The 18,065-nt window shown below is 36.1% G+C and overlaps 2 protein-coding genes across 2 annotated transcripts; one reads left to right on the top strand and one right to left on the bottom strand.

The window, feature by feature from the left end:
* Positions 1-48: 48 nt before the first annotated feature.
* Positions 49-15,117, bottom strand: LOC141432030 (ell-associated factor Eaf-like). The gene is made up of 9 exons (XM_074093390.1): positions 14,841-15,117; positions 13,791-13,923; positions 11,761-11,853; positions 10,208-10,346; positions 9,716-9,834; positions 8,795-8,909; positions 7,132-7,498; positions 4,649-4,751; positions 49-3,206 (listed from the first exon to the last, which is right to left on the bottom strand). The coding sequence occupies exons 2-9, from the start codon at positions 13,885-13,887 to the stop codon at positions 3,124-3,126; spliced, it is 1,116 nt and encodes a 371-aa protein (XP_073949491.1). The 5' UTR covers positions 13,888-13,923; positions 14,841-15,117; the 3' UTR covers positions 49-3,123.
* Positions 15,118-15,915: 798 nt separating this feature from the next.
* On the top strand, positions 15,916-18,034 carry LOC141432029 (PIH1 domain-containing protein 1-like). Its single transcript, XM_074093389.1, has 5 exons — positions 15,916-16,121; positions 16,215-16,296; positions 16,375-16,952; positions 17,676-17,819; positions 17,937-18,034. The coding sequence occupies exons 1-5, from the start codon at positions 16,053-16,055 to the stop codon at positions 17,967-17,969; spliced, it is 906 nt and encodes a 301-aa protein (XP_073949490.1). The 5' UTR covers positions 15,916-16,052; the 3' UTR covers positions 17,970-18,034.
* Positions 18,035-18,065: the final 31 nt, after the last annotated feature.

Here is an 18,065-nt window from a genome sequence, read left to right as displayed (position 1 = left end):
TATTTTAAAATTTCACATAAATGGGAAACAAAGGGAATAAAAGAAATATTTAAAACATCATTTTATTTATTAAAAAGAATGTTATAGTAAAATTATCGTAACTATTTACATAAGAGTGGCTGTACTATACCGTCGTTTGGCTCGGAAGCACATGCAGATATCCAGAGCAGTCTCGAGAACATTGACAGTCATTCAATCGCGAATGTTTATAAATAAGGAAGATTTGGCGAAACCTACTACAATTGAGCAAACAATTTCCTAACAAAACAATAACAAATCATATTGAAAGATCATTTGTCACGCCAAATATATAAATCCAACAGACGTTGTTTATATTTCAACAAAAAAAGACAAACACACCATTTTGGGTAAAAGTTCGTTCATTCCGAACTTCGATGTTACATACTCCGATAAGTAGTAAAATTAAGTAAAATATTAACAAAGGAGTATGAATACAAGGAAACAAAAGAACACAACATGGAACTGTGTTTTTGGTACAGCCAGCAACAAAAATATACTTACATACATTTGAAATGCCAAAAATATGTATACAAACTTTACTGCCTGAACATTAAATAAATAATAAATAAATAAATATCACGGGACAATTCACACCAACTGACCTAGTCCCAAAGTAAGCTTAGCAAAGCTTGTGTTATGGGTACTAAGCAACGGATAAATATAATTATACAGATAGATACATACTTAAATACATAGTAAACACCCAAGACCCGAGAACAAACATTCGTATTTTTCATACAAATATTTGCCCCGACACGGGAATCGAACCCGGGACCTCAAGCTTCGTAGTCAGGTTCTCTAACCACTAGGCCATCTGGTCGTCTACATTAAGGTCGTGTATACATATTTTTTGCACATTGGCTGTATTCATTTCTTTGTTGCTATCTGTACAAGCACAGCTTCGTTTGTCCACACAAATAAATTTACTAGCAGTCGTAATCAATTGCGTCAATAACTAATAACGCTAAAGATTACTCTTTTGTGCTTGACAAAAAACGGACATATGTATAAAAAATAAATTGTTAAATTTCAAGAATCAGTCATGATAACAGTTAATTTGTTGTACAGAAAATGTCTTGTCTCATTTAGCTGAGATTTCTTATACACTTATTAATTATATTACGTAGCAACACTAGCAATCGAACTCTCCAAAGGCACGTTTCAGGTTTCGATAGTAAGTAACAATCAACCTCTTATAACCTGACACTTATTTATAGCTAAGTTTATAATGGGAAACAAAATGTTTTGAACAAAGTATATCTCAATCTCGCTGTACACAAAATATATTATTGCAACTCTTTTTAAAAAAAAAACTAATATTATAAATAAAACATAAGATAACAGTATAACTATAAACAATCTTGGCCTATCCTAAGTAATATGTATTACAATATTGGCATAAAATATAAGCATCTTTATATACTTGAGGCACATATACTTAATTTACGTCGCAGACGCTTAACCGACAACCGACCTGACCTGTGTTGTAAATTGCTAAAAATGCTAAAATGACTAATGCAGCACTAAGTTGTCTAATAAATGTCTCGTCCATTATTGCTTGATATTTTTTGAAACTTGTCAAGTCTCAATAAGCGTCGTTATGCCCTAAATTAGTTTCCATTTAAGCTAGATGACAAAAAACAATAATCATGTTATGTACAAACTCAATATTTAATATTTTTTTATATAGTTAAACACACCCAGTTTCAGTTCAAAGCAACCAATAATCTAATTTTGACAAAAACTGACAAGACTTTTTGAATGAAATAAAAAATTGTTCTGATTAATTTAGAAAAAGTCCAGGTAACTTAAATAAAAATCAAAAATAGTGAACATTTGAAAAAGACAATACATAGTTAATAAGCGAAGCTGGAACTTGGTGCTACTTTTAATTTCTGTCAGTTTAATTTCATCCTGAATTACTGATATTTACATACTATATCAAAAAACCTTCAGTTTCAACAGCGTCATACTCACGAAATTCTTTTAAAATATATACAATAGGAATGAGAAATAAAAAAGTACGATTGTAAAAAAAGTCCTGTAATATGATATTGATATGATACATTACATATTATGTATCAACAATTGAGCAGGTACGATGGCACTTGCCATGCTTTAATACAAGACAGAAAAACATAACAATGAACTACAATAATTTCCTTGCTCACCCGCGACCTTACGATAGCTAAGCTTATGCAAAATATGCGTGTTCATGCAGTTCCTCCATCTCCACACTGTAAGAACACACAAATCACACAATGTAACTCCCCAAGTACCCAGTGACAAATTAAAACGGTGGTTGTGGTTCGTTAGTCTAACAACTGGTAGCATGGTGTACGGTTGTGTCACACTGAAGATGAGCTCTGGTTGAGTTCGAAACGCGTCAGTGTAGTGTGGTGGTGGTGATAGATGGGTTTGTGTGATTTGTGTTTGTTCTTACAGTGTGGAGGTGGAGGAACTGCATGAACACGCATATTTTGCATAAGTTTAGCTATCGTAAGGTCGCGGGTGAGCAAGGAAATTATTTTAGTTCATTGATATCGACCTCCGCAAAGTAACGCCTGATTCAATAAATTAGAAAAACATAACATTTAATTTTCTGCAATAAACAAACTTTCTCAAATATATCGTAGCAGACAAAGTGTTCAAGTACTTCGGCACGCCATATATTTTGTTTCGCGTGCCGAACTATTTGACCATTTTGGCCGCTACGATATATTTGATGCTGATTGTACTAGACTGAAATAGGAATCTAATAGCTTAAAACTAGCGCTTGTTGGAGTAATAGCTGTTACGATTACGGTGACTTCGCCGAGTTTAATTAAGCAGATTTTCGTTTCGTACTTGTTGAAATAAAAGTACATCTGCTACATCCTACTTATTGTTTGAAACTGGTACTTGGCTTGAGGTCTCTAAACAGTAGCATACAGAATAAACATTTTGAAGAATCAATTCACATAGGCAGGAAGAAGAAAGTTGGTCCTAATTGTCGGCTGGACACGAACTTTAGTATACGGTGTTGAATTTCGTCCGGCAGCGGCAGTGAGCAACGGTCGGCTTGTGGCTGTGAGGTCATCAACATAAAAGGCTGTCGTGAGGTCAGTCGGAGTCGCTGCCTGACTCGGAGAGACAGAGGTCGTCGTTGAGCACGTCGCGAGGCAGCGCTGGGTTGGCCGCCGCGCCTGTGGGCCAACAAACAAAGAATGGTCTTGTTAAATAGATCTATTTATTTCCCTATGAAAATATACAATAATTTTAATGTTACAGAAAATTACAAGTAATGCACAAACGAATCTTCCAAGTTCTTAGTAGGAAGGCGAAGTTGTAGGGACCAGTTAACTATATAACTCCGCGTTAACTGTTAACCCAGAGTTAATTAGTGTCAATATGTATGGACTTAACATTCATACATAACCCAGTGTTAATATTGATTTTTAACCCCAGGCCGTGCAATCAGCCTTAAGCCTACTAATATTATAAATGCGAAAGTTTTTGAGTATGTGCATGTGTTCTCGGAACCAACTTAGATAAAATTTGGTATGTTGATGTTTGCGACCCCAGAAAGGATATAATATTGTTTAATCCAGGAATTATATTGTTTAAGCAGACGATATCAAGCTAGTACAGTTTATGTATAAACGATATTCTTATGTCGATGTATCAGCAGCTAGTACAGTTGAAGGCATAAATATGTATACAGCCATAACGTCAAATATACATCCTTAGACCATAAATAATATGTTAAATGCGATCTTTCCGCGTCACATTAGATAGATACAACTATTTTGTTCTCCGCTACAAGTAGATGTCTGGGGCCCCCTAGAGTGTGCTATTCAGTGGTTGCCGCGAACTGTCTGGGATCGCCCGCGCGCATAGCGCGCTCGCTCCTGCTTTACTTTATTTACGTCACAAGCGAAACGAATGCGTTTTTTACTTGTATAATAAGTGTATACGTGTTTATGATAGGTATGTGTAAAAAAGACGGACTGTAAATAAAATGAATAATTGCATGTTACATAACACATTTGTCGCGTTATTTTTTACGTACTAACCTGTTGAAGAATAAAGCAATAAGAAGCAGAATGCAGAAGCATCCAAGATGATTTTCCTCAAAAATTGCCTAGTGCGTATTTCTTTTCAATCTGTTCCATATCTATAATTCAATGTGGCTGCCGTCACAAAAGCAACGTTAAGCAATATGTAATCGTCTATACCTTAATTCATATGCAGTAAATTTCATTGTTAACTGTGCAACTATGCTCAAACGACATCTAATGATGATGACATTTCTAACCTTCACTAGCGTTTTCCGGGCGTAGCAACACTACTAGAACTACACGTGCCGCGTGCGAGTGAACACGAGTTATGCGATAGACAGAGAAGCATAAAGTAGGCACGATTATTATGCCTAAACGTCACTTTTGTACGGCAGTGAAGCTTCTGTATTTGTACTATTACTTATTTTGTCAAAGTCAAAATATCTTTATTCAATTTAGGCTATAACAAGCACTTATGAATGTCAAAAAAATCCACCACCGGTCTGTGGTCTTGGTAATGTACATATATTTATGACCTTGACTGTACATAATCTATAGTTTAGTTAGTTAAATGTTAAGTGACTGACCGCTGTTGCCAGCTGACGGGCCGGGGTTGTCGTCGCTGTCGCTTCCGCTGTCCGAGTCGCTGTCGCTGGAAGAACTTGATGAGCTGTCGTCCTGAGGCGGTTGCTGCAAACAGGACATAGATATGTTAAAAACGAAGCATCGAACCCCGAGCTGCAGACCATAAGACTCAAACCTGTACCCCTCATTGTGTTGCGCATGAGTTTAAAAGTAGTCCATACAACTCATTTAAATGCGAGTACCTATGTTGTAAGTACTAAATAAGACAAGAGTTCCCAAACCTTTCAGGCTGCGGTATATTTAGATACAGAGACAATTTTTGATGTACTTTAGTGACAAAACAGTCGGGTAAAAAAGTAAAAAGAAATAACTTTATTCAATTTAGGCTCTAACAAGCACTTATGAATGTCAAAAAAATCGGTCACGTGCGAGTGCGAGCGACTCGCGCATGAAGGGCATCTCTGTACAATGTTTTAAAAACAAATAGTTCAGTAATAATTTTTTGTAAAAAAATCTAATACAAGCTTTTTTGCTGGCGGTACTTTTTGCCCCTGGTTACCAAAGTAGGTAGTCGTCAAGACGAATCAAATGAGACCAAAATCGATGCGGTCGTGTCGTTTTATTGAGTTCCTATGGACAACATCTAACTTCATCATCAGATCAGCTCTACGTCATAATAATATTGCATTGTCATCGGATTTATACATGCATGCAAAATTTCAGCTCAATCGGTTGAAGATATCCACTTCAAATTTAAGTTGAAATGTTAATTCCACCCGAACAAACATAACTAACATTACATTACAAGTTAATAAAAACATATCACAAAAATGTAAGCACTAGGTGCAAGTATTTTGAATAAAGAACAATTTCAAATTCTCCTCCTCTTTGGCTGTCGCCCTGTTGGAGGCTGAATAGCGCTTTACTCTTGCTATGCGCCGCGGCAGAAAAAAAAAGACTGTCAGCGCGGTTCATTCGCGGGAAATTCAGCGGACTTCGTATGTTGTGTAATCAAATAATAAGAAGCTCGACTAGTGTGAATAAATTTTAAACTGTATTATAAACCTTGTAAATAGTGTATGTTTTTTGTGTAAAAAACAATAGGTAAACATAGTAACTATACGGTGTGGATTGTGGCGAGCGCTTTATCAAAGTTGGCTTCATTGAGGTTTGTGGTTGATAAATTGCTTTATTAATTTTGCACAAAAACGAATAAAGCACACAATCAGACAGTCGCTATATTATATCGAAGCTTTTATAAAACATCATTAAAATCGCAAACTTAAAAGGTAAATATTCAAACAAAATAGCTAGTCGTTACTGGGCGACTCGGTCGCCTTAGCAACGGCTAATAACGCCTAGCAACCAAAAAGCGCTGAAAAAAACACGTTTCTTGTATGACGACCCCCTTTCATTTGTAACTTTATTTTATTTTTAGTATTTGTTGTTATAGCGGCCACAGTAATACATAATATGTGAACATTTAAAGTGTTTAACTTTTACGGCTTAAGAGATAGAGCCCTGTGACAGACGGACAGACAGACAGACAGCGGAATCTCAGTAATAGGGTCCCGTTGGCACCCTTTGGGTACGGAACCCTAAAAAAATCTACCACCGGTTCGGAAAAACCTGTGTTGATAAGAAAATCAATGAGGTTTCACCATTATTTCTGTTAATGTATTATGTAAAATTGTTAGTTATTATTGTATTATTAGATAATGCTTAATTCACCTGTTGTCTACCAGCCGACGCAATAAATATTAATTATTCTGTAATAGGCAATATTATTACTGCCATGTTCTGCCGTCAGGATGCAGCACTAGCACAAATCATAAACAGTTTTTTAGGGTTCCGAAGCCAAAATGGCAAAAACGGAACCCTTATAGTTTCACCATGTCTGTCTGTCTGTCCGTCCGTCCGCGGCTTTACTCAGGGACTATCAATGCTAGAAAGCTGTAATTTTGCCGACAAAATGGTACAATAAAAAATATTTTTTTTTGGTTACCTCCCATAGACGTAAATTGGGGATGACTTGGGATCACAATCGATTTCACCACTTCTTTCTGTCACATGGTATAACATGTGGGTAGAAAGAGATGATGAATGCGATCGCAAGCGCCTGGGCGTAGACAATACGGCCACAGTTCTTAAGGACAAGCATTTATTTAGTTTCACCTTTCCCATTGTCTGTCTTGTTGTAATCAAATCTTGCAAGTTAAATTCGACCAACTTCCAGTAGTTGGATTGACTTGAAATTTGGTATACTAATGTAAATTGTGTGACAATACAATAATCTGGTAGTGAGATCCTGGTAGTCCGGCCAAGATCGTCTCCACAGGAACTCTTCAAAGGTCAATGGCATCGACTTGAAATTTGGTATGCAAATGTAGTTTGGGTGACAATACAAGTACAGTCAACAAAAAGTACATAATATGAAAAACCAAAAACTTATTTAACAAGTTTTAACAATGAAGTAGCAACTCACGACATTAATCTGCGGATTTGGCAGTCTATGCTCCGGCGGCCTGTACTCCGGCGCCCTGTGTTCCGGAGCCCTGTGTTCCGGGGCCCTGTGTTCCGGGGCCCTGTGTTCCGGGGCTCTGTGTTCCGGGGCCCTGTGTTCCGGCGCCCTGTGTTCCACGCCCCTGTGTTCCTGCGCCCTGTGCTCGGGTCTCTCGGGGGGGTAGTGGGGTCGCGTTGGCGCGGCGGGCGGGTACCCGTTATGTGGGGCGGGCGCGGGGGGGAAGCCGTTGTGGAGCGGCGCGGCGGCGGGGGCCGGGGCGGGTCCGGCGAGGTCGTCCAGCCCAATCATGGGGAGAGACGCGAGGGTGCTGTTGCCGCCGCCGGACCAACTGGAATCATAATCATTTATTGAGACACTAGACTTTACCCGCGGCTTCGCACGTGTAAGCCATCAGATCGGGCAGTTGAATTTAAATCTTAGGATTTTCCTAAAATCCCACGTAAATTCCCAAGTAAAAGAAGAATAATTACATCGTGGGTTTCATTAACGTTGCCACAAAGTACCTAGATAATATAACAGAGACACTACTAGTACAAGCAAATGGTATCACCCTAATACTGGCTATTCAACTGGTTATTTTTCTTTCCTTCGATTTTCCAATAGATGGCACTAGTGAGAACACAAATAACACGATACGTATTGCCATCTAGTGAGACACTAAGGATACGGTACACTGATAACAACCAACAAGCTCACCAACTGAGCCTAGACGACTAGAGATACGCATGATGTCTCTGTCTTATTTACGTCGTTAGAAGAGAATGGCATGTTTCTCTCAAATAGTTTCGACGAATGTGTGCAAGCGCGGGGCAAGCCCAGCAAGCGCATTCCGGTTATTCGCCATCTAGCGTCACAATTGCAAAACACTACGAAAGCCTCATAGCTGATATGTAGCCACATGTAACCTATACTTTCGTATTCTCAATTTATTATTTGTATGGTGTTTCTTATTTTCAAATTAAGGAGTTTAATTAAGGTTGATGTGAAGTTGTGTTTATAAAATATGCTAGTCTTTATTTTAATCTCAATATTTCTACTTAATTTGGCTTATTCACATTTTATAATTTACAATATTAATACTAGTGCCATCTATTGCTGTTTTTTTTTTGTATTAAATATAGCTTGTAGGGATTGGTAGGCCATGACGTTGCACATAAAACGACTGTGCCAAATTTCACAACTGTAAACCTAGCGATTGAGATTTCGACATTTTATCCCAATCCCCGCTAGGTTTAGAGTAATATTAATAATTTAGGGAATATTGAGATAAAAACATGGTATTTACTCCAGTTTCCCAGCTATCTCTATACTAAATTTCATAAAGATGATAGCAGTCGCACTCTACATAATTTATAACTATATTACAGTTACCCACTTTATTTATGTACAAAGTATGCTAGTTAAATAACCCAAATTCGGGCAGTCAGGTAAAAAAAAAAAACAAATTAAATGTTTTAATGTAACAACACAACAAACAACAAAAAAAACTTAACACCTTTGCCTGAATCTGTATGTTGTTTCCTAACATTTCGGGGTAAGTGTATTTCTTAAATATAATTTATTGAAAACACATACCCACATTATGTGTTGTATGTGTGTGAATATTTTTTGATGGAATACTCACGGTGCCGCCTGCGGGGGTGAGGTCTTGAACCGTTGGGGTGACCGCACCATGTTGGGGGGCGTCTTCTGCGCGCCGTAGCGCGGCGGCTGGCTGCTAGAGGGAGCCGCCGGGGCCGCTGGGGAATTCACGACAGTTTAGACACAGGTATTTACAAATTACAGTTGTAATATCTAATGTTTATATATAAAAAAAAACATAACCCTCCTTCAGGCAGTCGGGCAAAAAGTACAAAAAGGTTTTTTTGTTAAAAATGTAATTTTTAATACAAGATTTCTTGCTGACTGTATTTTTTGTTGACAATTCTTGAATTGTCATCTAAACTTCATTTCTGCACCAAATTTAGTCAATGCCATTAACCATAGGAGTTTCGTCCTTAATCTGGTGAAGACTATCTTGGCTGGACCACCAGGATGTTGCAACAGATTGGCAGGGGTGAACAGCAGTCAATAGATAATTTACATATTAGCAACGTATTGGTTTAAGTAGAGTATGAGATGAAGATATTTAATCTAGTAGACGTCACAGGTGACCGAAGAGCTGGCAGCTTCCTCGGACAAAGAATTAGCCTAGCTATTCAAAGAGGAAACGCTGCCAGCATCTTCGGGACCTTGCCTAAGGGGTGCTATTTAAGTAATTTTTGTTTTAGTTTTATGTTTTAATTTTATTTAATGTATAAGTTTGTTAAGTATAGGACAGTTTTGATTTTTAATTAAATAAACTCAGATTATTTCAGTGGCAACAGATTATTACATTGTCACCAGATTTACATAAGCACGTAAAATTTCAAGTCAATTCGACCACTGGAAGTGGGTCAAATTTAACTTGCTAGATTTGACCAGTGCATACTATATCAGCCTGATTGGTGCTACGCGTACCATAGATGCATACATTGCAAGTTAAATAAAAGTTTGTATAATAAACCTGGCTGATGGGTGCGGCGGTTAGTGGCGACGCGCGTGCGGCTGGTTGAGCGCTGAGTGGTGTTGGTCAATTCGCTGGCGACCGGCGTCAGCGGCCGCGGCTTCGCCACGGACTCTTGTCTGTCACAATAAAAAAGATCTATTAAAACTAAATACATTCACATTGATTGGAGGACAGCCCATAGTAAAATACCCACTATAAGTACTATGTAAATGTGAAGATGTCAGTGTAATGTAAAGCCTCAATGAACATTCTTATACAAAGCGTTTTGTAAGACTAGCAACCATTTCACGGTTGTCACGTTAATTGTCATCATGGTGGTGTGTTGAAGGAAATCGCTACCCAAAATGTCACAGTGAAGAGAAAATGTTTTTACCATTTATGCAAGATTTACAAGCGTTTATCTAAATGATGATAGAGGATGTCTGAATATAGAATAGTCCATTATGTAGACAGTACCAATAGAATATTCTATGCGTCATAGCTGCTCACCTTGTCTTTTTAACTTGTATATTACTAGAGAGCTTTTCCAGAGTAATCTCTCCAGTCACCCTGTCTATGATCAGCACACATTCCTTGGCATAGGGTCTCTGACTGCCTTTGAACACAGTTTGAGGCACCCCAGCACCATCTGAAAATGTGAAAATGTACACGTATTTACTAAATTTATGTGTTTCTAATTTATTTCTATATTTTAAAGGCTGATTATTATGATAGAAAAATAAAAATAATATTTATGAATTTATAACGTCCTTTCGTTTTGTACGAACTCGGAATAGAAAGCCACAACCCGTCAACTCAGCATGGTCACTCTATCCTCGTGCCGCCCAAATGTACAATAGAATGTACTGTACACAATACAATAAGTTCAAGGTAATTATGAACCTAAACCAAAGTAAAAATTCTTCTGCTTTTATTTTATATATTTTTTATACCATGGCAGTACAACTTTATTCCGAAAATAGTAAGATTGAAATTGCCTTGACAAATTTTGTAAAATATTCATATGGTCGGCCTCAGGAATCTATAGAGACTAAGTTAGAAGGAGACACTGATAGTCTAAGCGAATTGCAGTTGGCTATCTGTCACATTTGTATTTTTCTCTGTATGAGTATGAAGTGACACCCGTTTTAGTACCTATTAAAATGCCTACTCCATATTTTTATTTTTTATTTATATTTTGTTTAAGTCTTACCATGTTATGAATCCTCCGAGTCCGAACCCTAGTTACGAAATTATAGATATTGCTTCATGATTACCATGGCGGGATTGGTTGTGTTTCTAAGAATTATGGTACTGAATTAGTGCCAACTAAAGAAGAATGCTTTTCTAAATGGCAAGAACTTTTCGGTGCAGCATCTTTGACAAAGGGCATCTGGTATGGTACCATACAGGACAAGGTCTCTAAGGTTCCCTGGTTTGATTGTGCCGGCCTTTCCAGAGACCTTCTTGTGTCAGCACTACATGTTTGATCTGGTCACATCCCACTTAATTGATTTTTTAATTTGATGACAGTTGTACAATCACCTCTGTGTATAGGTTGTAATAAGACTGAAGACCTGATTAATTTTCTTTTGGAATGTGATCACAATAAGGACATCAGAGACAGGTATTTGGATGGTATGGGCTTGTCCAATGGAGGTGTAAATGTAATTCTTAGTCAACTGCTTTCAGAAGCAATGCTGATTTACAGATTCATTAGACAGGCCTTTGCATCCAGAGAGGTGGTTTCAGTGCAAGGGAGAGTGTAATATCTGTAGTGTAGTGTATATATCTGAGGCTCCCCATGAGACTGACATAGTCACATTTGGTGTACTAAGGCCTCGTTAAAATATCAGATTTAAGAAAAATATATTACCATGAGAAGAAACTTAACTATTTGGGATATTTCTTTAAATTGCCAACTGCAAAGTTTAAGTATAAAAACATAAATTGTATCACAAAGAACTTTGTATAGAAGACAAGAATATTAAAGGCAAAATTTTGCTTATGATTAGAATCCAGTAGAACCAAGCTTTATACATAACAAGTGATAATTGACTTACCCAAATGTGGCACGGTCACAGTCACCTGGTTATTGGTGCCAACATCAACAGTTGCCATTTTGTTAACATCCACCGAAGCAGGTTTAAAGTCATCTGCAAGTATGATCAACAAATGTTTGTTAAACAGGAATTAAGCAACATATTAGTAAATGCAATGACTATAGTACTTTTCGGATAGGATGGGTACGGTGACACTTACGTTTTTTCCATTCCACGCCATGAACATTTCAGGCAAATAATTTATAAAAAAATATACTTGAATCCCGAAAGAACAAAAAAAAAATCTAATATAAATGAATAAATAAATATCATGGGACACCTGACACCAATTGACCTAGTCTCAAACTAAGCAAAGCTTGTACTATGGACACTAGGCAACGGATAAACATACTTATATACATAAATACATACTTAAATACATATTAAACATCCAAGACCCGAGAACAAACATTTGTATTATTCGTACAAATATCTGCCCCGGCCGGAATTCGAACCCGGGACCTTAAGCTTCGTAGTCAGGTTCTCTAACCACTTGGCCATCCGGTCGTAATAAAAAGATAAATTTTAATCTCGTCAACTTTCATCGCATAAAACGGAACTCTATTTCAATAGATTGACTGTGCTTATCGAGCTAATCGATTCCACAATCTTGTGAGTGAAGGTCCTTAAATGCGTCTTTGTATCAAGTGTTTTGTAATGTTTGATGTTTTGAACTGTTACTTTGTTATTACGGATTTTGTTTTTTTTTTGCCGTTATTAGTTTTGTTATAGTGCCAAAGAAGACCGCATGGTTTATGAGATCCCGATAGACAAGCAAAAACACTTGCTATGCGGGTGAAGCCGCAGGCAAAAACTAGTTAAAAAGATAAACTATCACTATTAAAATCGATTACACACCCTTAGCATAGTTAATCGAGAATCGCAATAAATCGATTCGAATTTACATTGTCACAACCCTTTAATTGCTTAATGACATGTGTCACCGTATCCATCCTATCCGAAAAGTACTATAATGATAATGATTCAATCAGTATTCAAAACTCTATTGGGGTAAAAAAAAATATGAGAATTTAAATTACTTCATTATTGTAATTATTGAACCATTTGATTCCTAATTCACCATAGAACATTCTAACTAACAATATGTTTTACAATCAACTTTCTTCCTTGGCAAGAAAGGAAAAACCATGACTTTTTGTGTCAAAAGGTTCCTTGGTGAGTCATGATTCAGTGGGTTTGATGTACATTGTTGCAGTAAATGCAATCGTAGGTTTAGGGTTGCCAATCATACTATATTATTTTCCTACATTTTAACTTTGTGTACTACATACTGATGAAGAAGTAAATAGTATTCCAAAATACTTTATTTTTGTCAATGCTTACACATGCTGGTTTGAGTAGGATGTTTTTACTACTACTTTTCATTTTCATGAATATAATGAACATCTGCTGCTCTTTTTAAGTTTTTCTTCATAGTACTATATTTTATTTAATATACTTATTTACTTATTTTTAGTCCTTAGATTAGACTGGACAATACTAGATGTATTTATCCTAGAAACAGTTGGCAATCCTACATAGGTTATCTGTTTTATGCTGGATTGCTTTAAAGTAAATCAACCAGCAGGTTTTGCAGGTGGTACGACCTTTTGCAAGGTCTGCCCTGATTGATACCACCATGCTGCTCGCTAATCCTGCCGTGCAGCAGCAGTGCTTGCACTGTTGTTTCGGCATGGAGAGTAAGACAGCCGGTGAAATTACTGGCACTTGAGGTATCCCATCTCAGGCCTCTAGGTTGGCAATGCAATACCCCTGGTGTTGCAGATGTTTATGGGCAGTGGTGATCTCTTGCCATCAGGAGACCCACTTGCTTGTTTGCCATCCAGTTGAATAAAAAAAAACCCCTTCAACTACATATATAATGTAATAAATTAAAGTAAAAGCATGTTATTGTATAAGAAAAGTAAATGTGATAAATTAATCTTATCTTGCATCTTGTATAGTTACTTCTAGGTATGACTGTTACTCACATTTAATGGTGTGGTATTGTGAGGACTTATTGTTGGTGAAACTCGCTCCTAGTTTGAGCTCCCTTACATCATAGTTGAGACTATGTTTATCCGCCATCACGATCACAAGTAGCTTTATGCCATATAAGCTTCTCTGTAAGAAAATGAAAAAGTTAGAAAAAAATGTTTGATTCAGATTGAACTTGTAGTTTACTTTTATTAAGTACTCAGGTTAACTTGCATCAGTTATATGAGTAGGTAATTGAATAATTAAGGCCTAATATCTGGGCTATATATAGATGTAGATATATAGTTATTTACGAGAATTGCTTGTTTAAAGGTATTAGATAAATATAACAAAATAGCAATGTCTTGGTAGGGAGGGACAAAGGCGTAACATCATAATTATATGTATTTTTTTGATATACCTATTTCGTAAAGTTTCCATTTGTAGTGAGGGAAAGTACAAAAACTAACATTTGAACTACCTTTGATTGAAAATACTTTTAGATTTAACTGAGACAGTATTGAGTAATCAATTGTGATAAAATTATAGTTCATTCTGTGACCCTCTAATCAAGAAACAGATTGCAGGAAATTAAACATAAATTAAATGATCTTTACTGCACTTATGATTAAATTACTACTATCAATAGAAGTAATTATGTTCATAATTTGTGGAAACTTAAATAAACTTCTTAATAGGTATATATAGTCAGAATAAGCCTTTCTATAAAATTATATTCTCTATCTCAATTTAACAAATGTCTTTTACTGCTGATAATAAAGTATATATTGTTGACAATGACTACTTATCAAAATCTGAGGTAAAATGCATACGTTATCAACAGTCACTGGCACAGCTGACCAGATTTACTATAAATTTTCCTATGAAGTTAATTCACACTTATATATTAAAATTAACACAAGTAATACTACAATATGTCAATGTACTTATTAATGATTCATCCTACATTAAAATTTGTGCCAAAAAACTAAAAAGGAAAGTTCAAATAGTTAAAATATGGCAAAGGGACCCAGAAACGGCCCGATTGATACTGATACCCTTACCTTTGACTGTCTACCGAGGTTATGCGTTATCTCTCTTGAAATCAGTTGTCATCATCAGAGTATCCCATGAACGGATGATACGATTATTTAATTTCAACTAATATGGCTAGACTGAATTTAAACTAAGTATTTCTGAGTAACATGAACTTGTGTCAAGCTTTCGACCTATTTCTCATGACGGCTCTTACTCTTGTTGGTTGGTTGGTACTTGGTTCTCAATGACGGAACGGAATTGACGGACGACGAGCGAGACGAGACGAGACGATCACTTTGAATTGAAGTTTGTTCACAAAAAGTTTCTTTTTACCCGAAATTTCCAACCAATGGCAAAAACTGTCACAAAGGCATTCGCCATTCTGATTGGTCTAAAATTGTAAAGATGTTTTGTATAATGTCAAAACGTCTCATTACCTATACCTATGCTCATTACTCTCTTTCACTTACTGTTTAAACTGTGCAGGGTAAAGGTTAATTTTACCCATGATTAAAACCTCATTAAAACATTAAAATATAAATCAAAAATACCACATGCGACGAGAACAAGCAATAAATCGTCACTACTTAAAAAAACTCTTACCTCAAAATAGATAGTTTACTTAGTGAACTTTATGAACATTATGTATTGTCAAGGTTCAATTTTGTTGACATTGATTTTAGATACGAGATTTTTTCACTTTTCAAAGTAGTGACGAAATGCTTGTTGATAAAACATCAATTTTTGCACACAAGCAAAATAGTTGTGATGATTACATTACATTTATAAGTATGTACATAATGCTTGGTTGGCTTGTATTAGTTGGTATTTATTACTATAGCCCGTCATAAACACCTGTAAAATGGATGGATTTGTCTACTTATAAAATGGTTTTACTGTAATGTAAAAATTTTAAGACTGTGGTCCCAATTGTTTGGTTGTAAAATCTGTATGTGAAACGGAGGGAAGGACCGTGAGTGACAGCAATAGGTCTCTGTTTGGACCCTTGCGTTACGGAACCCGAAAACTTAAGATGTATGGGCTAGTGTTTTTTGACTTTTGGAGGCAGAAAAATTAAAATAAATTACATTGACTTGACATTGACAGACTTGGATTGACGGATGGCGGAGCGAAAGAGCAAAAAAAAAAACGAAAAAAGTTAAGTACAGAACAGCGGACGGAAATTTGTTAACTAATTTTGTTTTTAAAATTTTCTGTTTCCATAGAAACGAAACAAAATGACGAAAAAGTCAATATCTTTAGAAGTAGATCCCTCCATTATGGAGAAAAACATGAGGATTATCAAGGTAACTTGGTATATACGTATTTTGGTTTCTTTAGAACCGATTAAAATAACTATCATGATGAATGTAGGTAGATAAATATTTTATCTTTTACAGGAGAATGCTGTTGAAGAAGAGTTTAGTAAACTCTTAGCTTCAGTGGACCCGATGCCGTCGAAGCTTGTGAAACCTAGGCCAGGTACTAATCCTAAAACAAGGAATGATACATAGGTGATGTTAATTTTCTTATTTAACACATTTAAATCTCATTTTCTAGGATTCTGCGTGAAGACATTTACAAAGCCTGACAACAAGAAAGTTTTTGTCAACATATGTTTAACAGAGGCAATTCCGGCTCCTCGTGACATCACAAATGATGAGCTCATGCAGATTCTTAGCTCAGAAGATCCGTCATCTTATAGAGTCCCCATGAGCCTCGGGGAAGGGCGCACAGAACCAGACAAGTCTGGAGCTCCAGCAACTGTGTATGATGTTGCTATAAATCCTGAGTTCTTTAAAAAGATTGAGAAAGACGATTTATTCCAGACTTTCTTCCTTACTGTTGTTTTTGAAGGGCTCCAAGACAAATACCAGTTTGAGATAGAAATGCAAAAGTTTAATGTACTGAAGAACCGCAAATCTATTGGCACCCTACAATCACATAGAATACAAGTCCGAGATGTGAAACATTGTGAGGAAACTGTTAAGCCACTTATTGAAGAGATTGATGAAAAACCAAAGTGCAAGATCACTGAAATTCCAGAAGTAAAGAAAGAAATTGTTTACAGACTAAAGCGTGAACCACCAACCGGTGAAATTGAGTATTTAATGGCAGAATTTAAGATACCTTCATCTGTAAGTGACCAACAACAATCAGTGAAATGTATAATGCTAGCATAAAATAGTGTGCTGTTGCCTTATAATAATAATAATAGTAAAGCCATTTCCAGACCATTTCATTCATGAAGGTTTTTTTTAACAGAATTCAAAGAAAAAGGAGGTTTGACCTATATGTATGTTTGTCTGCAATTATTTCGCGTTTGGCTGAACCGATTTTGATACGGTTTTCTTTCTATCTCAAAAATCATACTATACTGACCGGCACAAGATTTGGCCCACTTAATACAAAATTACCTATTACTGCATACATTTGAGTATAGACAGCTAAAATGTCACAAAATTTAACCCTCTCTACATACAAAATTACTGAATACATATGAGGGCCTCTGCCGCTCAGTATACCTATAGTATGTATTTTTATTACAATAACAAATAATAAAAACTAAAATAAAGTGTGTTTCAACCAATCATAATATAAAATCACCCCTCATTGCATGTGTTGATGTTTAGTAGCCGGGTTTGCTAACACTGGATTTTTGTAGACTGCAAGTTATAGCATATATACTGAGAGGCAAAAAATATGGCCCTCAAATGTATGCAGAATCAGTAATTTTAACTAATTTTGAATGAAGGGTGGGCCAAATTTTGTGCCGCTGTGTATATTTTCACACCTATACAAAATGAGCTCTTGTTTGTACTGCCTTTATTATGCTTGCTAAAACATGTTCTTTGTTGTAGGTGGAATTAAAAGATCTGAATTTGGAAGTTGGTGAAGACAGATTAGTCCTGGACTCCAAAGGATTGTATGAGCAAGTTGATTTCTTCCTGCCATGTAGTGTTGACCATGATATCATTGATGCCACTCTGAATAGAAATAATGATGTAAGTACTGTTTTTCAGGTTTTGAACTGAGTCTGATCTATGCCATTCAAGATTATTTTATTTATCTTAAAAAAAAAACTACACCCTAATAATTAGTTTATCATTCCTTGTTTTCAGATGCTGTTTGTGAAAATGCCGATTATCCATTAACTTTGTTGAAGTATATAATAATAATATTTTATTTTCTCAATAAAACAAAGCCAATTTCTAATAAATTATTTATTTTACTAAATATCACGTAAAAAG

This window comes from Choristoneura fumiferana, chromosome 10 (genome assembly GCF_025370935.1).
Source record: "Choristoneura fumiferana chromosome 10, NRCan_CFum_1, whole genome shotgun sequence".
NCBI classification, from domain to species: Eukaryota; Metazoa; Arthropoda; class Insecta; order Lepidoptera; family Tortricidae; genus Choristoneura; species Choristoneura fumiferana.
This window is presented reverse-complemented; position numbering and strand designations above follow the sequence as displayed.

What these genes read in the sequence shown, in the direction of transcription:
- LOC141432029 (XM_074093389.1), top strand. Translation starts at nt 16,053, where the DNA reads ATGACGAAAAAGTCAATATCTTTAGAAGTAGATCCCTCCATTATGGAG. An exon ending in AATTTAAGATACCTTCATCT is followed by an intron (nt 16,953 to 17,675) that starts GTAAGTGACCAA and finishes TCTTTGTTGTAG; the next exon opens with GTGGAATTAAAAGATCTGAA. An exon ending in CTCTGAATAGAAATAATGAT is followed by an intron (nt 17,820 to 17,936) that starts GTAAGTACTGTT and finishes CCTTGTTTTCAG; the next exon opens with ATGCTGTTTGTGAAAATGCC.
- LOC141432030 (XM_074093390.1), bottom strand. Translation starts at nt 13,887, where the DNA reads ATGGCGGATAAACATAGTCTCAACTATGATGTAAGGGAGCTCAAACTA. An exon ending in TGTGACCGTGCCACATTTGG is followed by an intron (nt 10,347 to 11,760) that starts GTAAGTCAATTA and finishes TCACATTTTCAG; the next exon opens with ATGGTGCTGGGGTGCCTCAA. An exon ending in CAAATCCGCAGATTAATGTC is followed by an intron (nt 4,752 to 7,131) that starts GTGAGTTGCTAC and finishes TCCTGTTTGCAG; the next exon opens with CAACCGCCTCAGGACGACAG.